General features: G+C 58.1%; 1 protein-coding gene across 7 annotated transcripts in view; it reads left to right on the forward strand.

Moving 5' to 3' along the window:
• Positions 1–976: 976 nt before the first annotated feature.
• The window catches only part of LDB3 (LIM domain binding 3), a 67,095-nt gene continuing 43,728 nt past the window's right edge, over positions 977–24,343 (forward strand). For 4 of the 7 annotated variants that reach the window (XR_009535936.1, XM_060125362.1, XM_060125360.1 and 1 more), the window contains exons 1-9: positions 977–1,121; positions 1,219–1,334; positions 10,698–10,849; positions 11,332–11,407; positions 16,966–16,988; positions 18,075–18,278; positions 20,319–20,333; positions 22,853–23,022; positions 23,497–23,533. Coding sequence is in view for 6 of the 7 variants with exons in the window: in XM_060125362.1 (XP_059981345.1) it covers positions 1,242–1,334; positions 10,698–10,849; positions 11,332–11,407; positions 16,966–16,988; positions 18,075–18,278; positions 20,319–20,333; positions 22,853–23,022; positions 23,497–23,533 (770 nt within the window). In the remaining variant the exon portion in view is untranslated. The remainder of the gene's footprint in view (positions 1,122–1,218; positions 1,335–10,697; positions 10,850–11,331; positions 11,408–16,965; positions 16,989–18,074; positions 18,279–20,318; positions 20,334–22,852; positions 23,023–23,496; positions 23,534–24,343) is intronic. The other 3 variants (XM_060125361.1, XM_060125364.1, XM_060125365.1) reach the window with 1 other exon arrangement.

The following is a 24,343-nucleotide window of genomic DNA, read 5'->3' on the forward strand; positions in this document are numbered from 1 at the left end:
CAGGAGTCCCGAGGGGCCTAGGCCCCCATCCAGAACATACTGTCTCTGGGTTATGGACTGACCACAACACACACATTTTCCCCTCCCGGCCCCTTCTGGCCCCTTGTCCCAGCAGCTGAGCAAATGGCCTCTCCTCCTCTCCTCCCTGCCCCCCGCCATTCCGGTGCAAAGGGCACGGGGGCCTGGCATGCAACGCTGGCAGCTGGAGCTTTCCATGCTGCTGTCAAGTTTTCAGAGCACAAATGAGACAGGAGAGCCAGGAATAACTGCTGGGCCCCAGAGGGTCTGGAGGGTGGGGGCCTGCCCCAGACCTGCTTTCAGACCCTGCACTGAGGGTGCAAGCAGGGGGCCCCCACTGCCAGCTTTGGGTATCAGGAGGTGCCTGCCACCACCGGCAGCCCGTTATCTGGCACGAGTCCCCATAGGAATGAGCTCAGACTCCAGTATGGCTTGGGTCTACTACCTGTGTGACCTTGGGGAAGTTACTTAACCTCTCTGAGCGGGACAAGTGGCAGCCTCTCAGGATCTGAGGAGATGATGGTGTGGAGGGTCCAGAGCTGAGCTTGGCCATGCCCAGAGCTGCTGCTATTATGATGATTGTTTTTATGGTTGGACAACTCTGGGCCCTGATGTTGTCCCTTATCTTGGGCCACCATGAGGATAAGAGGCAACTTCAGGGTCCTCACCAGAGAACACAGGGCAGCAAAGACCCAAGTCACAAAGCCCCTGGCCAAGGGAGCTCAGCCACGGTCTTCTGGGCAAGGGGGTGGGTACAGCCAGGCAGAGAGGGCAGCTGGGCAGTCTGGGCTCTCCAGAGGGTGGAGGGAGCAAGGAGAGGAGAGCAGGGGGGCAGAGCATTATCACTACCCTGGCCAGGCCCCTCTTCTGCCCCCTGGGGGGTGCTGGGTGCCGGACACCCCTCCCCAGGGGCTATATTAGCCTTGTGAGTCACAGTGGACCCGCTGGGAGGCCGAGGGCGGGCGGGCACAGTGTAGGGTTACAGTCCATTTATGGGAGCAGCAGAGGGCAGATATCAGTGTCGATGGCATTCGTTCCCAGCTATTCTTAGGAGCCTCTCAGGAGCTGCACACAGCCCGGCCAGGCAGAAAGGGACGGAGCAGGCAAGGCCGGGGGGTCGGGGGCAGGGGCCGAGGTACGGGCTGGGGAGGCAGGGTGCGTGAGGGTCCTCTCACTCTACTCTTCTCCCTTCATCCGCAGAGGCCGCCGCTGTCAGCACCGGCATGTCTTACAGCGTGACCCTGACCGGGCCTGGGCCCTGGGGCTTCCGTCTGCAGGGGGGCAAGGACTTCAACATGCCACTCACCATATCCCGGGTGAGTGTGCACGGCCCACAGCCTAGAACCCACAGGGGCGGGGCATGCTCAAAGGAGGGTGTGTGCGTCCATCCCTCCATCTGTCTGTCCTCCCTGAGGCTCTTGGAAAGCAGAGCACGCTTTCCTGGTCTGGGGGTGGGACTGGACCCAACTGGATACTGCCGGCCACAGGCCCCTGGTCTTGGCCACAGCTGTTGCCCACCCTCGCTGACTGGCCTATTATGAGTATGAAACATGGGCAAGCGGCTGGTGTTTTGAGCAGAGAAAGAAATGCCAAGTTTGCAGGCCAGGCAGGCAGGTGGACAGAAAGTACAGGGCCTTCCTAAGCCTTTCTCCGGGAGGGTGGGCTCAGGGTACCCCCCAAGCCTGGAAGAGGGCAGCTGCTTTGGGGAAAGAGCACTCCTAGCGTGGAGAGGTCAGGTGACAGGCGGGCAGACGGTTAGATGTACAGACTGCTGACCTCGGCTGCCCTGCTATCAGGGCTCGGAGCTGGGCTGGGCTGGTAACCGGCCTCCTGCATCCACTCCATCCCAGACCTGAGATAACAGTCGCCTTCTACCCCCGCCTTCCCGGGGCTGCTGTGGGACCTCACACTGGCTGGCTTCGCGGAGCTGGGCCTTCCTCGCTTGCTGGAGGTCCTAGCCATTCACCTACAGCTGCTCTGCCTGCCCGTCTCAAGTCTGGTTCGCCATGCTCACCTGGGGAAATGGCCTGTGTGTTCTGCAGTGTCTGTGATCAGGGAATGGCACTGCCTGAGGGGAAGGTCACAGATCTTTGGAGATTGTCTGAGTAACTCTATTGCCCAGCTGGAGACATTGAAGTACAGAGAAGCAAGAAGCTAGATCTGCTTGAGAGGAAGCGGTCTGTGAGAAGGGACTTTGTTTTAAACACTGCTGTGTCCCTGGCACCTAGACCAGTACCTAGGACATAGTAGGTGCTCAGGCAACACTTATCAAGTAAAGGGAAGTCCAGCAGAGGGGCGCTGAAGGCCCCAAGGCTCAGGGTGGACTGTGAAAGGCGCCAGGGCAATCACAGCCCCTGCCTGGTGGGGTCTGCTGAGAATGAGCCCAGCAGTGCTGGCGTGGGCACAAGGGGGCAGGCTGAGGCCCCAGGCTGTCACTGGAGGGTGATGGATGGGCAGGGGTGTCTGGGTCACTGCTCACCTGAAGACAGGGAGACAGTTTCTTCTCCAGGGCATGGAGACTTGCCTTGGGCCTGAGGGTGGGACGGGGAGGGTGGTGGGGAGGCACTGAAGCGGGCAGCCAGGGAAGGCCTGAAAGGTGCTTGGCAGAGGGGGCAGGGAGCCAATGTCCCCACTGGAGGCACAGTCCTGGCTATGCAACCAAATGTGGACACTTGGGGGGACCCTAAGATGGAAAGCTCCACTCAGGGGTGTTATGGGAGCCTCACGACAGCCTCACAACTCCGCTGGGGTGCTGGCCTGGCTCTAGTCCAGGGAGGAGGCCTTGGCCGCCATCCTGCGGGAGGTCTGGCTTATTCCAACCTGCGTCTCCAGACCCACTGCCCTGGAGACCCCAGGGTCCCATATTAGAAGGGCACCCAGAGACTTACACACTCAGTCTGATGATATGGTGACACAGGGGCATTTGAGCCCCAGCAGACACACCCCCTCTGCCCCCAGGACCCTGCACAGCTCCCCACACCCCTGGTTACAGGTCTCCTCCCTGTACAAGGCAGGACCCTCCACCGTCACTCTCATGGGTCCACCAGCTTCCCACGCCTGGGACTGAGCCTAGATCTCCCCCAGCCCCACTATCCTCAAGGCCTCCACCTGGTGGAAATTAGCCTCCTGGCTCAGTGGCACCCAGGATAGCCGATGACCTCATCCGGGGTCTATGCGCCACCTGGCCCCAGCCGGCCCAGGGCTTAAATTGCAGCACAGAGGCCTTAAGCTAGACAGACAGCAGGAAAAATGTCCTCACTGTAGGCAGGGGGTGTATTGGGATGTACTAGAGCCAACGACTAGGGGGGACTTTTAAAAATAGAACCCGCAGCTCAGGCAGGGCATCAGGGGATGGGTCTCTCAGTTCCCTTCAGAGGGGTGCCCCCAAATCACTGAGGCCATGGAACCAGCTGGACTGGGTGCTGGGGCCTTCCCAGGGCTTGGAGCTGCTTGATAAGTCCTCTGGTGTGCTGCTGATGCCCTGGGCTCGGGCGTCCCAGGCTCAGCGTTGCTGGCCAGGCAGGCCTCGGGGCACTAGCCCTGCCCTCCCAACAGGGCTGTGGTATTTCCTGCTGGGGGCTCCAGGTCCTTCTGCACCAGGAACTTCTCCCCTAAGGGGATGCAAGGCCAGAGCTCTCTGGAAGAATCCTATTTCCACTGCAGCCCTGACCTGCTTCCCACAGAGGGCCAGTAGATGTCCTGGCCTGAGTCTTTGCGACGGGGCAGTAGTGACGTATTGTGGTGGGGGGACTCGCAATGGCGGGGCTGGCTCGTTCTCAGCAGGGGCCGGCACCCCTGGGCACACGCACTGTAACCCTGAGGCAGGTGGTCAGGCAGGCAGGTCTGGGATTGGCATCTCACTTCAGAGCCGGGCAAACTGAGGCTCCAACTTGCTCATGCGCTCCTGTGACCTTGGTAACCCCATGCCTGCTTCCTCACCCTCTGGCTAGGGGCTAGTAGAAAAGCACTGCGTGGGGCCGTCCCCTGTGTGCTGCAGCTCCTCCTGTAAGAAGGCTGGCCACGTGCAGCCTGGGTGGTAGCCCCTGTACCCACCCCACCCTGCCCACCAGCCCCACAGAATCAACCTTGGGGCAGTAACAGCCCCTCAAGTCCTCCCTTCGGTGGGTCTCAGCCTGAGGACCCACAGAGAAATGAGTTCAGGAGGGAGACTCGGAGGGTGGAGGGGAAATGCCTTTATTTATCTTGGACAGGTGTGGCTGGGCCTGCAATATGAGCTGCCCTCCCACCCCCACCCTCCCCCAATCCCAGCCAGTCCTCCAGGAAGTGGGGAAGGGGTGGGAGCAGCCAAGAGGGAACAGTTCCAAAGGCCCAGCCCCCACCCCTGTCGGGGCAGCTAGGCCTGAGGCCAGGGCCACGGTCTGGGGCCTTGCCTCTTGGCGCACGAGTTGCAGCCCTTGATTTTATGGCAGCGACGTATGCTTTTGTTTGGCTCTGGTACTCACAGCTGTGTCACCTTAGAAAAGTCAGTTCACCTGCTCAGCCTCAGTTTTCTCATCTGTAAAATGGGGATGGTACGTCGGTAAAAGTACACGTAAGAGTTCTTTCTAATGTGCACTTATGAAAATACACCTATTTTTCCACATGGGCTGCTTGTGAGGATGGGGGAGTGGTGGACCTGAGCCTGGGCCCAGGGGGGTCCTGCCTTTCTGCTCCAAGGCCTCCACTCCTTACGGCCTTACCCACAGGCCCAGCAGGCTCACCTCTACCCCTTTGCTGTTCTCGGTTCCAGTATTTGTCAGACTCTCCTGGCTATGGTGGCGACACAGAGGACAGAGGGTCCCCGAGAGGGGAAGGGGGACAGGCTGAGATTTTTCTGGGGCAGCTTCACTGGTGATTCCTGGAATTTTGAGGCCATGGTGCTGTTTCTCGGGCAGCGCCTAGCAGTGCTGACAGCAAGTGCTGTTTATAGCCATGCTGAAGGTCAGGCAAGCCTCTGGAGGGCTGCTGCGGGGCTGGCTCCCGAATGAACGAATGGGGAAGATAACCAGACAGTGGCCCACCGCTGGGGAATACATCCTTAGAGGTTCCCAGGCCAGGCCCTCTCCCAGCATGCTTCTTCTCCCTGGCGCACAGAGCTGTTCCTGACCCCGGGAGGTCCCTGAAGTGAGTGGGCATGAGGCTGGCTGGGTCCTGGGGAGAGGGCCTTCTGAGGTCCTGGGCCGGGACATAGGACAAGAGCAACTTCACTGGCAGGCCCCCGGGGGCTCCTCGGGCTGAAGACATTGTGAGACGGCAGCAAGTGTGAGGAGGGCAGGGCTTCCTGGGTGATGTCTGCTGGGCCTGCTGGGGCAGCTGTCCTGCCTGGGAGATATCTCCCCAGTTCCCTGAATCTCCCTCTTGTCCAGGGGCTAGCCATGATTGAAAGGCCCCCACCCAGGGCCCTTCCATTCCCAAACACAGCTTCTCCACCGCTTTGAAGCCAGGATCCACCTCTTCCCAGGAACCATTCTAAGTGGCATGAAGCAGACTTTGCCATCCAGGACCTAGAACTGGGGGACAAGAGGAGAAGAAAGAGACTCAGAAGGCCAGGGAAGGGTGTGGTCAGCTAGAGAGGGGGCCAGTGACCCCTGGCTTTGGCACAGGGAAGTCATTGGTATGTGTGGAGTGGTGGGGGCCAAAGTCAGATGGCTGATGTGAGAGGGATGGGAGACTGTAGAGGCCAGACCTGCTGGTCACTTCTTGGAAATGCCTGGTGGTGAAGAAAGGGAGAGAAACATGGCAGGAGCCAGCTGGAGCAGCTAAGGCTTTTTTTTCCAAGATAACTTTTTGAGAGCAGTTTTAGGTTCACTGCAACGTTGAGAGGAAGATAAAGGGATTTCTCATAACCCCTCTGCCCCCATGCATGCACAGCCTCCCGCATTACCAACGTCCCCCTCCAGAGTGTACATTTGTTATAACTGATGAAACTACACTGGTGCACCATTACTACCCAGAGCCCATAGCTTACATTAGCGTTCATGCTTGGTGTGTACGTTCTATGGTTTTGAACCAATGTATTATGACGTGTATCCACCATTACAGTATCACAGAGAGTATTTTCACCGCCCTAAAAGTCCTCTGTGTAAGGAGAGGCTTTTTGAGCACAGATAAGACTCTGGCTTTCTTATCAGCCAGGGTGGGGTTGGAGAGAGGGGCCATGGGAAGACAGAAGCTTCCAGTGAGAGGGCAAGGGACGGAGCAAGGCCCCAGGGGAGGCCAGATGGGAAGGGAACAGAGCATGGCATGACAGTAATTTAATCACACAATGTAAAATGCACTTAGGGCTCCCTGGAAATCCCCTGGGATGTCAGCCTGGGAAGGTCAGGAGGAGATGCTGGAAGCTGCCCAGTCCACAGCACCCACTGCCTGCCCTTGGCTCCCATCCCTTGCCGCACCTACACTGGCAGGTCTAGAGGGAAAGGAAGTCAGGGACCTGTCTGCCTTTAAGCACTAGGAGTGATGGCCGGGACCTTCTGCGGAGCCCAGTGGCCCCCTCTGCTGCCAGGGAGCCGGGGAAATGGGAGCCAAGGGCATGGGTGTGCCTGAGCCCCAGCCAGTGCCTTGCTTCCCTGGGACCCTGGACAGAACTTCTCTCCCCTCCAGCTGATGCTCGGGCCCCTCTAGGGACAGGACGCTGGCTCAGGACTGATCGGTCAGGGCTGGCCCTTCGCACACCACCCTCTGCCAGCCCCCGACCTTGTGTCCTCTGGAGGCAGGGGCTGCAGCCTCCCAGACTCCAACCCCTGGCACCTCCCAGGGGAAGGGGTCAGGGACAGCACTGGCACCTCCTCGGTTGGGAGCTTCCCTGAAATTGTCTCAGCTCTGCACTGTCTTCGTATAATGCCCTATTTAAGGATGAAATCCTCTCCAGAATCCCGGGAGAAAGGCATCATGGCTGTCTTTACGCAGAGGTCCTGGAGGCTGGCACTGCAACCTCAGGTCTGGCTCAGACTACAGTCCATGGTCTTTGCTCTACTGCTTCCCCCCAAGGCACCCGAAGGTCACGGGGGCCACAGCTGCTCCCTGGCACCGGCTATCCCTGTGCCCCCTCTGGGGTGCCCGAAACCATGGCCCAGCAAGGAGGGTGGGCTAGGTGGCAATCTTGGCCCCCAAACACCTAGAGCCTGCCTTAGGGGCTTCCGAGACAGGACCTCGGTCCTGGAGCTCTGCCCATGGCTGGGTTCCCTGTGGAGAGGTGGCTGGTGACTAGAAAAGGTGAAAAGTGAAATGGGAATGAAACAATCATTACAAAGAATTTTTCAAATGCTACAGAGGGGCTAGAAAGACTTTAAAGAAAAGAAAAAGAAATCCTCCAAGGATTTAGGAGCTTTGGGTCTTTTCTGGGACAAGGAAAGCAGAGGGAGGGGGCTAGGGAGTCAGACAAGAGGTACATGGGTACCTCACACCTGGACTGCACTCTTCACAAGCGCTGGGCTCTGGGCAAGTGTTCAAGGGTGGCCACACCCTTCTGCCACGCAGGCTGCTCCTGCAGAGCGAGGAGGGATCTGACGGCCCTTGGCCAGAGCTGAGGGGCAACTTCCTCAGAGTCCCTGCCTCCTTCTCTAGGGAGACCTGGGCAGAACTAGCAGAGCACCTCTCTACAGAGGATTATAGCATCCTCCACCCCACCAGCCCGAGGGGTCTTGAACCCTGCTCAGGGCAGCCAAAGGTCAGGCCAGCTGAGCCCTGACGAGCACACACAGGTGCAAGGAGAGGCGCCAGGGGCGGGCTGGAGCCAGCCTGGTGGCAAATTCCTCAGGGGGTTTGGCTGTTGACCAAGCCTGGGGGAGCCTGGGCTCTTCCCTGGGCAAAGGATCAGCTCAGTCTATACCTGAGGGTGAAGGGGAGCCGGCCAGGGCCAGGCAAGGGGAAGGTGGGAGCCCTGTGGGAAGGTATGATGTTAGCTAACCCATGCCTGAGGGAGAAATAAGTCCTCGAGGCAGCCTGGAAGGGAGGGCATTCCAGATGGCCCCGTGGTTTGCCCTAGCTGGTCTGGCCCCAGCCTCTCTTGGATGTCATTCTGGTGTCCTTGTTCACACTTAACCCATGATCTCCTGGACACAGCTCTGGTCACCTCTGCAGGCATGAGGCCCTCCACTCTGTCTGGGGTCTGTGGCTGTCCTGCCTGGGAGGTCCCTGCTGCAGGCTGATGGCCCCCTTCTCTGCGGATGCTTAGAAGCATCTGGGGAGCCCTGGGTCAGGGAGCCCTGGCATGGGGGTGTCCTGCTGTGGGGAAGCCCTGTGGGCAGTCCACTAAGACAGCAGAGGCATGGCGCAATTCACCCTGAATGGGAGCATCCTGGCGTCTGCACTTTCTCTGAAATGCTTCAAACATAATATGGACTGATGGATGGAGAGAGGGATGGACACTTGACCAGCAGGTTGAGTGAAATGCTACAGTAGAACCTCGGTGGTGGGTATTCGGGTGCTCCCCGTAGAATTAGTTCTGCCTTACTGTGTTTGAAGGTATCTATAATAAAATACCCGAAGAGCAGAGGCCTGAACATGAAGCTAGAAGGTGTAGGGAAAGGTGATTTTCTTGCAGGACAGGCCTGGCTGGGCAACTCAGTTTGCCCTCAGGAGTCCCCTCTCAGCCTAGAAAATGTTTTGCTTTTCTTTGTTGTTGTTTTTTACCCTTTGCTTAACCGCTTAAATCAAAGGAAACAACACACTCCTGTCACTAGTAGAGACTCTGTACGGCCATTGATTTGGGGATAAAGGCGACGTGTGTTTTGAGATGGCCCGAGCGCTTCCACGATGCCCCTACGGGAGCCTGGAGAGTAGGCGGGACTTGGCAAACCGGACAATGTGGCTTCCTGACAATCAAGGCATTTGTTTCTCTATTGTCCTGGCCTCATCCCAGCAGATTCCCGGGGCGGTGGGGAGGCTGCTCAGGGCACAAGGTGGCCAGTGTTTAAGGAGGTACCACAGTTCCTGGGTCTGAAATGGCGGGTCAACGGCAACTGGCAAGAGTTCTCCTGGTCTTGCTATAATCACTGGGTTAACACACATGGTTCCTGGCCCACCCTGTAGAGCCTGTCTGGGAATGGGCTGAAGGCTGGCGACTGCAGGGCTCTGGTTACGATGAGAGTTCCCTCTGAGGGGCCTGGCAGGAAGTTTCCATCCATGTCTGAGAGCCCAGAATCTGGCCAGAGGCCCACTGAGGCCTGGCACCCAGGGTATGGGACTGTCCCCAGGACCTTTTTGGGCTCCTTCTAGGATGGTCCCCAAGCCTGGGCCAGAAAATGGCCTCTGCCAGCATTAGGAGCCAGCCTTGTCCTTGGGGTATAGCCAGGAAGGTGACTGGGATGTGCCCAGAGAAGCCAGGAGGACTGGCTGGTGGGCATGTTGGGGAGGAAAAGCCAAGGGACACCCTCTAGGCACAGCTCGGTGGGGGGTGACTCCCAGGGGCTCCCCTTTCCTATGATGTCACTGGAGGCAAGCCCTGCCCGGCACCCCATGTGATGTCACAGCGCGCTTCCACACTATGTCATGGGGGTCAGCTTATAAAATCATTCTGTGTGATGTCAGGAGGGGGTGCAGCCAAAGTCTCCACGACATCCCACAAGACGCCTTCAGGGGTGAAGCTTACCACACTCCATGTAATGTCACTAGGGGCCGGCCCGCAAGCTATTTTAGATGATGTCACTGGGCCTTCCAGAATTTTGCATTTCATGGGATGTCACTGCATAGGAGGCCACCATGGCATTCAGGGTGCTATTACTGGGGGCTGGACATGTAGAATTTGGCATTGTGCATGTCACTGGGAGTGTGGTCACTGGGAGTGTGGTCTTCCGGACATTGCATGGGGGGTTGGTGGGGTGGCATATCCATGACATTCTATGTGATCACACTGGGGGTAGGGCCCCCAGACTCTAGCGTTCTGTAATGTCACTAGAGTGCAAGATTTGGGAACTGGCCTCCACATCTGCACCTCCCCTTTGGGAAACATGAAGCCAACCACAAAGCACTGAGCTCCATGTCCCAGCTGACCTCGCTCCCGCAAGCAGGCCCGACAGCCCTGCCAGCCCTCTCTGCACACCTGCCACAGTAGAGTACAACACACTTACGCTAGGATGCTTTTGTGAGGGTACGTTTGGCCAGCCTACTGGCCTGGCAGCATCTCTATGGTGGTGCGGAGTCTTAGCAGCTGCTGAACTCTTCTGGAGCCTGGAAAGTGTGCCATGGGTTTTCAAGGTGCAGATGTTATAGTAGGCTGATTGGCGTAACAAACAACCCCCAGTTCTCTTAGCACAGTGGAAGTTTATTTCTCATTCATGCAACATCCAATTCAGTGCTCCTTAGTCATCTCCCCTCCAAGCAGTGACTCCATGATCCAGGTCCCTTGCAGACAGTGGCTTGGCTGTCCTCCTCTGGGTCCTCTGCATCCAGTCAGCTGACAAGCAGAGAGAGTGCAGGATGGCAAGATGGTTGCTAGGGGCAGGCCTGGAAGTGGTGTGCATTGATTTCAGAGCTAATCTCATGGCTGCGCTCAGATACAAAGCACCAGGAAATGTGGTAGCTCTGCGCCAGGAAAAGGAAGCAGGCTTGGTGGTCATAGTGAATGAAAGACAAAATGGCAAGCCTCTACTGGATGACCCCTGGTGATTCTTCCCTGAGGACAGGCCCATCCTCAGGTCACCCTTCTTACGTTCACCTCCCATCTGCTACCCTCTCAGATCACACCGGGCAGCAAGGCCGCCCAGTCCCAGCTCAGCCCGGGTGACCTTGTGGTGGCCATTGACGGCGTCAACACAGATACCATGACCCACCTGGAGGCCCAGAACAAGATCAAGTCTGCCAGCTACAACCTGAGTCTCACGCTGCAGAAGTAGGTGGGAGCTCTCCAGAGCAGGGGGCAGAGGTTGGGTGTGGGCACCAAGGGCCTGGGAGAGGAGCTGTCCAGCATGGACCCAGCCTTGTGCTACCGGACCGCACAGGGAAGTGAGGACAGCCTCTGGACCAGAAGAAGGACAGGCCCAAGTCATCAAGCACCTGCCATGTCTGTGCCTCACTTTACAGATGAGCCTCAGAGAGGGTGGATAACGGTGCTGCTGGTATGTGGGCAGCCGGGCCTGGAAGCCAGGGTCTTCCCTGCTTCCTCTGTGCACAGGCAGCCTCCCTGAGACCTAGCAGAGGCCCGTGGCTGCAAAGTACCCCAGAGCCGTGACTTCTCCATGCTGGTCAGGCCCAGGGGACACCCAGGTCCTCTGCCCTGGCTCCCTGGGTTCCGGATGTTCTCCCCTCTCCAGTCCTTCTCAGGCAGGAGCTCCCGGACCCAATGGCAACTGTCTTCATTTCTGGTTTTTCCAGGTCAAAGCGTCCCATTCTCATCTCCACGGCAGCGCCCCCGATCCAGTCCCCTCTGCCTGTGATCCCCCACCAAAAGGTAGGTGCTGACTGTGGGTGGCAGGCTCCACTCTGGGCCGTGGTTCCCGGAGTGCAGCCCCTGGTCTGCCTGCCTGCCCCTCAGCTGGCCTGACTCTGGCAAGGTGGGGGGATCAGCCCGGCCCCAGCCCTGCCCTGCCTCGGCTGATGCCGGGGAGGTGGCGCAGACCCCCTGGGGAGAAGCGTTCAAGCCCCGTAAAATGCTGCATGTAGGGGTGCCCGCCTGGGTGCCTAGCCAACACCCTGGGCCTCGTGGGCGGGCTGACAGGAAATCCACTTAGGCAGCGGTGTTTTCAGGAAAGGTCCCATTCTCCCAGCCAAGTAGGGACAAGTGCCCACAAGGCTCTGACCCTCATCCTCCTGAGGGCACTGGGGAGGGGGGTGACCGTGGCATGAAAGCCGAGGCCCCAGTTTGAGCTGGTCACCCCAGGAGGAGCTCCCAGGCGTGGGGGGCCTGCTGGCCCTCAGGGTTTCTCCTGTGTCACAGGCTCTCTCCCTCCTGTTTCCCTTTCTCCTCCCAGTTGCACGCTCCTATACCACACTCAGAAGTGCTGGTGCAGCCAGCAGGTACCAGGCCCCTTCCCAGCTCCCTCTAAGCAGCTCAACCCTGAGGGACCCGGAGCATGGGAGGCCTACCCCACCGCTCCTACAGGACTACACACTCCCACCACTCTCCACCCCTCCTTGCAGGACCTCATACTGACCCTCCCTGTCCAGTGGGGCAGAGTGGGTGATGGGCAGGGTGGGGAGAGGGGACAAGAAGAAGATGAAGGGGTGTCTGGGGTGGGTGACAGATTGAGGAAATGGGCAGAGGGCTGTTGGGGAGAAGCTGCAGAGGCAGACTGAGGGAAGCAAATGTCAGCCCCCCTCCTTCCTCAGTTTCCCCTCTGCACCTCTACTCTGCCTGTTCACCACCAGCCCAGAAGGCCCCCTCTCACCGGCCATGTGGGACATTGCAGAGTGGGGTCAGCAGAGCAGGAGGCAGGGCTGTGCTCACCAGGTGCCCCCATTCAGGGGAAGGGGGAACAGGTGTAGGATGGAGGGGTCTCCCCACAATTCCCTGAGACCACACCCCCTTTCTTCCAGCCCTGCCGGCAGGCTGGCTTGGCCTAGCTTTCTGTGTGGGGCTTTGCATTTTGTCCAGGTGGATGACAGCTTCAGGGCCAGGAGCTTCACCCCGCTCTTTTTGACAAAATCCTTCTCTTCCAGGTGTCCTTTCTATCCCCCTACCCTGACCTCGGTGCAGTGGGCTGCAGGCTCCAGGGTGGTGGGCTGCTGGGCGCTCGCACTAACCCCTCTGTTTCAGGTTCACGCAGAAGCGCTGGGATGGGCGTGGCCTCTAACTGCTCTCTTCTCTCTCCCCTGCATGGTGCTGCCCCGGGCCAGGACCCTGCTCTGGACACGAACAGCAGCCTGGCAGCACCCAGCCCCAACCCCGAGGCGAGGGCCATCCCGGGCACCCCAGGCAACCTGGAGCTCGGGCAGACCCTTAGCTCCTCCTTCTCTCAGACCTCCGTCTTCTCCTCACACACGGAGGCCTCTGACGCTGGCCCTCCATGGGGCAGCCCGGGGGCCAAGGCCAACCTGGAGGGGGCCCTCGACTCTCTAAGCCCGAAAGCCCCGCGGGGTTCGAGCCAGCCAAGGCAGTATAACAACCCCGTTGGCCTGTACTCGGCAGAGACCCTGAGGGAGATGGCTCAGCTGTATCAGATGAGCCTCCGAGGGAAGGCCTCAGGTGCTGGACTCCTAGGAGGGTAGGTAATGGGCTCACAGCTCTCCACTGGTGGTCAGGGGCCATCTGGGTCCTCAGTGCTCGTAGAGGCCTGGTCAGGTAGTCAGAGCGAGGAACTGGCCTCATTCTGGCCAGCCCCAAGCCCATGAGGCAGTGCAGGCTAAGAGCAGTGAAATCAATCATCCTATTGACATTTGCCATGAGCCGGGCCCATCATTGCTTTACACAACCTGGGGCGATGTGTCGGATTTTGCAGAGAGGGAAACTGAGGCTCAGAGAAGGTTAAGTCGAGGTCCAGCTGTCCAGCTACTAAGTGGCCAAGCTGGGCCTGAATGCAAGAGACTCTGACTCCTAAAACTTTCACATCAGGTCACCCACCAAGACAGGACAAAGCCTAATAACTCCAGGAGCTCTGGGGCAAAGGGACAGGCTGGTTGCCACCCCTTTGGGAGTCCTGAGAGGTGGGAGAGCAAGTTCTCTAGGTCTGGCAGTGGTCTGGGAAGGCTGCCTGGAGGAGGGAGCACCTGAGCTGGGTACAGAGAGACTGGGCAATAGGGTGAGGGGAGTGGGTTGGCAGGACTGACCCCGGCTAGGGTGGGGAAGCAAGGGAGCAGGACCCTGAGGAGAAAGGGGCCCTGCAGGAGAACAGCAGGCCACCCCCTGCTCCCCGAGGTCTAGTTCATGGTACTCTTGGAGCACAGGAGTTAAAAGAACTAGAGCCAGAGCCAGGGTGGGCATTGTGGAGGGGCTGAGGGGAGGGAGGCTCCCAGCAGAGCACAAATTAGCTTCCAAGTCCTGAAGGTCTGTTATCTCATTGTAACTTCTTCGATAGCCCCATGCAGTTGATATAATCGTCTCTGGGCTGGAGGCGAAGCAGGCTGAGTCAAGGCATATGGCCCAGCGGCTAGGGGTTCAGGGCTCTTCCGTGAGGCTGTCCGTATCTCAGGACTACGGGGAGGATTGAGGGAGATAACACGCGCATGGTGCCGAGCTCTGTCCTGGCACACTCACCACGTGCTACCTGCCATCACTGCCTGGGCTCACACAACAGGTACGCAGATGAGTCAGCATTGCAGTCCAGGTCGGTGTGATCCAAGCCCACACCCTTCCTTTGACCTAGCCGCACATGGTATCTGTGCTCTGCCCGTTCACTGCTCCCCTGGGGATCCCCAGCTCCCCCAGATCCCATAGCTCTTTCTGGGATCCCGAGTGAAGCTGGGCGCTCTACGGTGTGAGCACTTGGACCCTGGCTTCCCTGGCCCAAGATGGCAAAGCGTTCTACCCCCAGGCTTTTTCCAGCAAGGGGCTTCTGCCAGAAAGCTCGGGGAAAGACAGTAGAAATGGACTCTTTCTCCTGCCTTGGGTGGGCTGATAGCTCTTCCTGGTTCTCTTTGGGCCGGCCCCCAGCAGGGAGGTCATGCTCTGGTGGACCTGGACTTCCATGGGGCCCACCTGCAGTGAGGGTAAGGTCTTCCCTCACGGAGGCGTCCGTCGAGGCTGGGGGCTAGTTAACAATCCATATGCTTTATCTAACACAACTCTCTCAGCAACTTCGGAGGGGGGCACTATTCCCTCATTTTATAGCTGGGAAATAGAAACCCAGAGAGAGCAAGTAATTTGCCCAAGGTCACACAGTTAACGAGTGGTAGATAGGACGGGCACTCAGGTCAGTCTGACTTCTCCCTGCATGGAGCCAGGGACCTACCTGCCTGTCCCACCCCCGTTTCTCCCGACTCCCGACAAGCCCTCCCACTGGCACAAGGGCTGCTCAGAACCTGACGAGTGTTAGATTATTACTTGACACTCAGAGCAGCAGGGTCCAACAGTTTCTTCAAAGGGAAGACGGGCTAGGGAGGGAATGTGGTGCGTGCTTCATTCAGAGTGAAGGCTGATGCTGCGGTCCCAGCAGGAAGGGCAGAGCCTCTGACCTGGGCTAGCCGAGGGCTGAGGCCGCCGCCTCACAGGAGACAGGGTTGGCAAATGCTACTCCCCGTGTGTGTTCATCACACACTTAACCCATGCTGAGGGCTTTACACTCAGGATTCTGTACAGTCTGTGGAGGGCACCACCCTCTCGGTATTATGAAGGAGGGGACTGAGGCTAAGACAGGTGGGTAACTTGTCCAGAGTCACAGCTCTAGGAAGAGGTAGGGTCAGGATTTGAACTCTGTCCTGTCTGGCTGCAAAAGGAAGCTCCTTCCCAGACTCTCTCTCTGGGGAGCTTCAAGGGGATCCCTTGGCAGATCGTATGCCCTTGGGAGGAGTGGAGAGGAACAGAGGGGGCGAAAGAACAGCCGGGCCTGCACCCCCTGATCCTTGTCCTCTCTGGGGCTGGTACTGAAGGGCAGTGTCCCTCAGGCCAGTTGGTGCGAGGGCCCCCGGGGCGTTTTTACATCTTTGTCTCATTCTCCCCAAGACCTGGCTGCCCCTCTCTGAGTTCTGTCTGTTGCAGGCATCTCAGCCTCTGGGTCCTCAGGCAGAAGCTAAGCAGGGGGCAGGAATCAATGCCAAAGAAGGAGCTGGCTACCTAGGCAGGGAAGGGCATAGGCAGCCCCTGAGGCCAGCACTGCCCTCTACAGGGGGCATTGGGCTGGTCCGGGCAAGAGCTGATCCTGCGGTTGTCAGCACTGGCCAAAAATGGAGAAGGAATTGGAGATCTGTGATGGTCCTTTCCTAACATAGCTCCACTTACAGCTATTTTGAGCCTGGGAGGACAGAGGGAATTTTATCAGCCCTGAGACGGAGTTGGGCCGCCTGGGACTGGTGGGGGTGGGGATGGGGGGTCTCCCTGGTTTTGGTCTGGATCCCCAGGGTCATGGCCAAGGGGTGACCAGGGCCAGGCCAGCTGAGGCCCAGGCTCTCCCAGCCAGAGCCCAGAGTGGTCAGATGTGGGAATGTGGCAGGGTGTGGGGAAAGGGACACCACTTTCCGCACTCTTCTCCCCTCAGGTTTCTGACAAGGGTCTGCCACTGCAAGGAATTTGCATTTAAAGAAACATAATGCAGGCAATGCCTCCCTCAAGGAGACGATACTCCAGGAGGCTGGCTCTCAGATAAGAGTGAGGGTGGGGTCCCTCTTGTAGGGTCCAAGGTGGGCTGCCTTGTCCGGGCGGTTTTCCTGCAATACAGGACCTGCACTTCTCCCAAGCCTCCTCACTCCTCCATCCTGCCTCACTGCCCATCCACAGGGACTTTAAGGGCAGTTACTGGGAACTGCACAGACCCCTTATTACTGTGCCCCGGGAGGAGTGTCCAGGGCTGCCTGACCCTCCTCTGGGAAAGAGAGCATGCTCCCGGGGCTGTGTGAAACCCCACTGCACACAAACCCCAGCACCACTGCAACTCCTGCTCAGGGAACAGAACTCCTGGAGCTGTCCCCCATTAAACAAGGGTAAGTCCAGAGCTACTACCCGGCCAGGAGGCACCTGGGACCTTGGCCGTTCCTGGAGCAGCCATCACTAGTCCGGTCTCCATCTCCAGCTTCCTCGCCGGGGTCTACAGACAAGGTGTATGTAGGACATTCATGTATATGGTAAATGAGCGCCTATGAAGATGGACAAAAAAACCTTTCTCCCTGGCAAAGCTTCAGGTACTGTGGACCTACGCTGCAGCTGGCATCTCTGACCCAAACTGAGCGGCTGTGATCGGGACTCTGAGCTCTTCCCCCTCCTCACTCTGCACTCTCCTCACCCAGTGCCAGTCTGGGCTGCCTCTGCCTCCACTATGGCCAGTCTGAGGACCATCCCTAGGTCCCTACGCTCAAACCCTCTGGCAGGACCCTCACTCTGATAGCCCTGTTTTCTTTGCTTTTTCTCTCCCCCACCCCCAGGTGGTAGCCAACTCTCCAGCCAAGTTAGTATCAAAGGAAAGCACGTGTGTGTGCTTGCCTGCATATCCCAGCATGCGACCGCGTGTCTGGGGGACTGGGCAGCGTGCGTCTGTGTCAGCGGCATGTGTACGTGTATGTGCATGCGTGAATGGGGGTGCATTTGTGTCCCTGAGTGAGCCTGCATGTGTGTGGAGCTGCGAGTATGGAGTGGAGGCAGTGGGGAGGGGCGCTGGGGCTCCGGCAGATGCCCCGGACCACCGTGTTCCCAATTAGCTGCTGCAGCTGCTTAGACCGCAGGCTGGCTCCGGTGGGCGGTGGGTGGAGCGCGTGCTGACGCCGGTTCTGGGAGAGCCTGAAGACATTTGTAGCCCGGCCGGACCACTCAGAAGGGCTGTACCTGACCTTGTCTTTGCCTGGGGAGCACGCTTGACTGTTGAAGGGAAAAGCCTCCATGGGTAGAAGCTGGTGGGCCACCCAGCAAGTTGGACATGGGGGTGGGGGCGCCTGAGAACCCAAGCCCTGCTCCGAGGAAGAAGCACATGCACTGAAGAGTCTGGCGGAGCAGAGCCCCGGGCCACCCAGGATGAGTCCCTTCGTGGAGGAACCAAGCTCAGAATCCCTGCGGGTGCCCAGTGGGGCTGCTTTTTGCCTTTGGACGTTCTGGACTCCGCTTGGGCTGCCGCTGCCTCTCACGCGTGGCCCAGCTCCTGTCTCCTAATCCCAACCGCCACTCCGCACCCCCTTCCGTTTCTGCTTCCCTGCGGGTGTGGTGAGAGAGCTTTCATTTTCAATGCCTGGCGCCCCCTGCTGACCCTGGGCGGTAGCTCAGGCTGAGCCGGGGCCTCCAGGGATCTGGGAAAGCGGAGACGGGCAAGAAGAACCTTCCGCAAAGGGCTCTGGGGAGGGTGAGAGGATTTTCCCGACCAGACCCAGCCCGCCCACGTCGGTTGGGGGGAGTTGGGTAGCCTTCCTGGGATCAGGCTTAGGGAGGTCTCTCTCCACACCCTACACCACCAGCCCTCACCTTGAGCCGTGTAACACCACCTGTTGCCCCTTCTCTCCTTCCACCCCCCTCCCTCGCTCCCCTGCTCCATGCTCCCCTCCCCCAGCGCCGACTACCAGGAACGCTTCAACCCCAGCGCCCTGAAGGACTCGGCCCTGTCGACCCACAAGCCCATCGAGGTGAAGGGGCTGGGCGGCAAGGCCACCATCATCCACGCGCAGTACAACACGCCCATCAGCATGTACTCCCAGGACGCCATCATGGACGCCATCGCCGGGCAGGCCCAGGCCCAGGGCAGTGACTTCAGTGGGTAAGCGCCTCCCCTCCTCCACTGGCGCTCGATGCCTCCGCCTCGTCATCACCGAGGAGGGCACCGGGCCACTGGGCGCCATCGGAGACTTTGGGCATCGGGACCAGCTGTCCTCCATCGTCTTGATCCTCCCAGGGTACAGCCCTTGCAGGAGAGCCAGCCTTCGCCCGGGGCCTCCCAGAACGTGGTGTTCTCTCTTCAGAGTCAATCTTATGGTCAGCTTTAGGAGAAGGGTGGAGAAATGCAGCATGTGCTTTTCACAGCCTCTGCATTTTCCCAGGCTCCATGAGGGGGCTGGTTTAGAAAGAGACTTCTGGAATCCTGTTAACCAGGGTCACATTCTGGATACCTCAGCTTCTCACAGCTAAGCCATTCTTTGGGGGGAAGTTGCTGTGTTCTTCCAATGATGAGGGCAATTCAGGTTCATGAGTGGGTTTCTTGTTTGGGAAGGGGCCTCCGGACCAGCCATCCACGGTGCTGTTGACAGTCAGCCCCGCCACAGAGCCGGGGGCCACCCAGCACTCGCCTCCTCCTGTTTGCCCCAGGGAAGCCCAGCCTCAGGGCGGTGGGACTTAGGACGTCCTTGGTTCCTGACTTTGCTTGTTAGCAATGGTTGAAGAACTTGAGGGCTGAGTAGGGAAAGAGTTGGCTGAAAATCATTTGTGGATGAAATGGGTAATAGTACAAACATTAATGTGGACCTCTCTCCCTCTTTCAGAATTTCTTTCTGTCTCTGTTTCTCTTAGTCTCTGTTTCTTCTCTGTATTTCTTTCTTACTGTGTATGTCTCTCTTTCTGTCTCTTTTTCTTTTTCTGTGTGTCTCTTCCTTCCTTACACACACACACACACACACACACACACACACACACACACACACACACGCAGAGTCCCTTACTGTATTCTACTTGGAAATACTGTTAGTATTGACTTTCTGAACTGATTATCTCTGTGGTAACATCTTATCCCTGAGTCAGGATCTCCAGCAATTGGAGGCAAGAAATCTTAAAATGATGGTTGTCCTTTTTTCCAAAACTAGGAAAAACAGATGTTGTAAGAGGGATAGAGGCGTTCAAAAGTCCCGGAGAACTCCTATAGCGTTTGGCCTTTGTAGAGCCCAACCCTTGTGGCCATGACGAGTGTGCAGGTTATAAAGTGCAGGTTCCAGAGGCCAAAGGATGAAACGTGGTGTGGACTTACTGGCGCTCCTGGTTAAAAGGAGCCTGGCCCTCTCAGGCGCGCAGTACTTGCTTCGGGCCACCAGGGGGTGGATGGTTGCTTGCCCTGGAGCCGTGAGTCAAACCCGCCAGGCTCAGGTCTGCAGTTCTTTGCGGAATTCTCTGGGCAGGGTTGACTTACTTAATCCCATCGTTCCAAGCAGAAAATATGACCATGCAAGTTTAAAAACATAACTGTTGCTCATGTGTACCCAGGAAGACAGGGCTGCCCGATTAAGCCAAAGAGTTTAACGGGGATTTCCTGTTAACATTTGTTTGCCACGTGTGTCCTTGGTGTGCTCTTAAAAGCGGTAGCATTGGCCAAAGGGGAGCACAGTGGAAGATAATGGAAGAACTGCTGTTCACTAACTTTATGTTTTCTGCACCTTGGGAAAAGACTACAAATCATTTGGTTTTACCTCTAGGTCGCCCATGATATATTTTTTTAACATGATGCACTGTTAATCTAATCTAGGCTTCTCCTTCCTTTCCCCTCCCCTCCCATCCTTTTCCCCTCCCTTGCGTGCCTGGGAAGCAACATTCTTCCTTTTCCTTCTAACTCAGCCCTGCTGGGTTGATGCTGTCGTGGTGCCAGTGGGTAAAAGCTGCCCTTGTCTGCCATGAGGTGTTCCATTTCTGCTGTTAATTTCCATGATTCCTTCCTCACTGACAGTTTTCTTTTTGTCTCTCTCTCTCTTCCTCCTTTATCCACCCCACTCCCCCATAACTCATTTCTGATCCTAACCCTGCTCCCTTGTGTATGCGCCTCCCCCCGCCCTCCCATGATGGACATGCACTCACTGCTGGGTTTTCCTCTGCATGGCAGGGCGTCACCACTGGCGTAAGTAGACCCCACAGTATCTGTTCCGTCGTCCGTCTGTCTGGTTGCGGGATGGTGTGTGGGTTTGGTGGGATGTGCCTGAGGACAGTGGTTCTGTCCACGTTCCTCCTCACACCCACCTCACAGGTAAATGACATGCCCCGCGGCCTCTACAGGCAAGTGCTTGTCTTTTGGGGTTTTCCCCCAAATAATGTCACTATGGACATAGAAATCAGAGTAATGACACCACACTGGCTGGGGGTGTATCCCGTGTTCTCCTTGCTGTGCTTTGCGGGGGCTCCCCCCAGCCTTTCTTGTCTACACTGGGACAGCGGAGATCTTAATGTCAGAATCCACATGGGGCCATTATTCAGGGAGAGGATGCTAAGGGGGTCTGTTGGAGGCCATTCCCCAAATCCTCATGAAAGATGGATCTGGAGGACCCAGCGCCTGCCAGGACCACCCATAAGAGGCGAAAGATTAGTCAGACTTGGGGGCAGTGTACAGTGGAGTAAATGCCCACCGGTGACCTTGATGTTGCGGGGACCATGGAGTGTTTTTGTTGGCAAGAAGTTCATGCTGGAGTGGCTCCAGAGAGTGGCCTCGGACCCAGGGTCCCAGAACTGGAGGGCCTGTTCTATGCCCTCTCTGTATATATTCTTCCTGAGCCCCAGATTCTCAAAAGGCACAGCAGTTCCTTCGTCTGGTTCCCAGTGTCTGTTGCAGCAGCACCACAAGTCCCTGGTCTTTGCACAGCATTGTGGGAAGGGAAGCCGACAATGTGACTCCCAAGGGACTCACTCCTGGGGTTCACTTTCTTGAGCCCTTGGAGATGTGGAAGGAGCAGGGAGCACGTCAAGGGCATGTTCCAGGGAAATGGCAACCAGTGCCTTCCATCTGTTTCAGGACCCCTTAAGACTCCTCCCTATGCCAGAAATGACCTCTCCAGCGAGATCCCAGCTTCTCCTCCACTCCCTGGTCTTCCCTATCTGATCCCAACCACAGGCTGACAGACCTGTAGCTTTCCAGGCCAGGGCAGAGCCTTGAGAAAAGTAGGGGTAGCTCCACCCAACGTTGGTCAGTCACCTTCCATCACCTTTCTCCACCTCTGCTCTCATAGCCCACCCTGAGCTGACTTAGGGGACCAATCCTGGGAGACTCGGCCAATTCTTCTGTCCAGCTCCTTGCAGAGAGGGTAGAAGACAGGGGTACTGGGGAGGTCCCCTCTCCAGCTAGCCAGCCCTCGAGGGAGCAAGGGCAGGTAGAGGCAGTCATAGCAGCAGGCAGGGCGATGCTGGACAGGGGGAGTGTCTGCGCTGGGCCATGTCTCCAGATGTGGAACATCTGGGGTGTGCAAGTCCCCAGTGGGCATAAGTGGCCTTCCTGAGCCCTGTCACTGCAGAGGGTCTGTTGGAAAGGACACTGAGCTGGGAGCTGGGAAGCCTGGGTTCTAACTCAGTGGGGCCCCTACATGATGTAACCTGGAGCTAGTCAGCTAGCCTCTCTGGACCTCAGTTTTGGCATGTGTAAGAGGAGATGGCTGGGCCACCGGGCCACAGGCTGGGGAGACATGCTGTTATTGCTGTGAGCTTCTCCTGAGCCCACCCTGACTGCTGAGAGGGCCGGCTGGGCAGCCTAGATTACCCAGCCCTCCCTGGTTGGGATGAGTGGTCATCCATAAGCTTTTAATGTATCTTGCCCTGAAGTCTGATCTGGGCTGAGAGACCCTGGACTCAAGGGGCTCTGGGGTCCCTTCTGATTCTGATCTAGGATTTGTTCATTCAACTACGTTTTGAGCACCTACCATGTGCCAGACCTTGGGAGTCTAAGGGAAGGTCACCAGGTCCCCCTCAAAAAGCTGTGCTGCCCTGGGGCAGAGGACGAGTGACCCCCCCTGCAGCTCTACGCCCAGTTCCTCGGGCGAGAAGCTGCGCTATCTGTGGGTGATGCCAGGCGTTAGGGGCCTGATTGCCTTGTTTCTCCAACTGCCTCCTCACCGAGCTTCCCTGTCTTTGCAGAGTGGGAGCCCACAGTCCTCCTCCAGGGCAGTCATGACATTGGTGGCTCCCTCTTTGGATCCCAAGCTTTGAGGAGGCCAAGGGACTGACTGTGAGGAAGCCTCTGAGCCCCCCAAATGGCCTGTCCTCACCCAGCCCCAAACTCAGCACCTGCTCAGGGAGGTTGAAATTACTTCCAGAAGACCTCTTCTGCCTCTTCTTTCCTTAAAGGAGATACAGCTCCTGGGAGCGGGTGTCTTCAGGCCTGTGTCTAGAGTTAGCCTGGGGGGTGAGGGGTACTGGCAGGAGGGTCTGAGCCTCCTGACCCTCCGTGAGCGGAATTCACTGTCTCGCTGTGACCACCCTGAGCACTGAGGACCCAGGTCAAGCCCTTATTGCAGGCTTGACCTGCAATAAGGGCGTGGTGGATCTAGACAAGTAGGGGTTACCCACATGCATGGGGGGGTGCGCCAGGGGGAGGCGCAGAGGTCGGGGGCAGGGTTCCAGCCCTGCCCTTGCCCATGGCCTCTCTCTGCATTTCAGGAGCCTTCCTGTCAAAGACCTCACCGTAGACAGCACCTCTCCCGTGTATCAGGCTGTGATTAAGAACCAGAACAAGCCGGAAGACGAGGCTGACGACTGGGCCCGCCGCTCCTCCAGCCTGCAGTCTCGCTCCTTCCGCATCCTGGCCCAGATGACGGGGACAGAATATAGTAAGGGAGGGCTGTGGGGTGGCAGGAAGGGGCGACGATGAAGGGCCAGCGAGGGTCCTGGGCCCTACTCCACAGTCCCACGGAAGCCGGGGAGTCGAGCCCCCCACCCTTGAAGATGAGCTGGCCTCGGTAGATAGTTAGCAGCCTGCTGCGCCCCTGCTGGGTCCCTGGGGCAGGCACAGTGACATCAGCCTGCTGCTCGGCTCCTGGACTCCAGCGGCGGGCAGCGGACTGGCTGTGCTGCTTTCCGGATTGGGATGAGAGGACTTTGCAGGCCACACCTCTGGCTACTCCCTCCCCCCTGCGCCTCTTCCTCTCGTGCCCCCTTTCTCCCCCTGCCCTGTGCCCAGAGGTCACAGGTAGGGAGCAATAACTGTCCCATCATGGGTGGGGACTCCGTGCCCACCGAGCTCTAGTAGCTTTTCTTTCTGATGTTCCCTGTGATTCCTCCTGACCTGCAACTTCTACCCACAGTGCAAGACCCTGATGAAGAAGCTTTGCGAAGGTCAAGGTAAGTGCCTGGACTCAGGCTCTGTGGCCTTGCCCGTTCTAATCCCCTCCCTCCCAGGGCAGCCCCTAGGTCAAACGACTCATGGAAGGAACGTCTCAAGTTAATGCACTTGGAAATTCCCGACCCCTGAAGGGCTCCGGCAGATGCTGGCTTGGGGCGTGCATCCCGGGTCAGTGAGGTGGGTGCCTGGAGCTGAGTCTCTATCCCCTGGGCCCGGGCTGCACGAACGAGGACTCTGGGCTCTCCCAGCTCTGTCCCTGGGCAGCGGGCAGGGCTGCTTTGGCCTTTGCTGGGCTGTTGAGAATGAGGGCATCTCTCCCTGTGAGGCACCGGGCAGGCTGCCTGGCCTGCCCACTCATCTCAGGGCCTGTCCCCTGTGAGTCTGAAGGGTAGGCACTGGGAAGCAGGCACGCAGAGGGCCGTGCTGGGCGGGGGTGACTGACCCTTGGACTCAACCCTCCAGACCCATGTTGAGGTATCAGTTCCACAAATTGCTCAAAGCACCACAGCTGCTGCAAGGAAGCAAAGCCCTGGGTATGAGGAGTGGCTTGTGCAGGGCTAGGTGTCTCTGAGTATGGTCTCCCCGATGGTGGCAGGCCTGAGGCCCCAGCCACTGGCCTGACACCTTTGGCCTGGCAGGTGCTCATGGCCCTGTGCATGATGGGAGCACACTGCCCTGGAACCCACTGGAACCCGCTAGGGCCTTCCATGGGGAGGCATGAGGCCCGGTGTGATTGTGCTTACACTTCTGGAAGCAAATGTGTCATCTGCATGTCCTTCCTGGGAGAGTCTGCCTTGGGCCAGCACATC

The sequence above is a fragment of the Lagenorhynchus albirostris genome, chromosome 16 (assembly GCF_949774975.1).
Source record: "Lagenorhynchus albirostris chromosome 16, mLagAlb1.1, whole genome shotgun sequence".
Lineage (NCBI taxonomy): Eukaryota > Metazoa > Chordata > Mammalia > Artiodactyla > Delphinidae > Lagenorhynchus > Lagenorhynchus albirostris.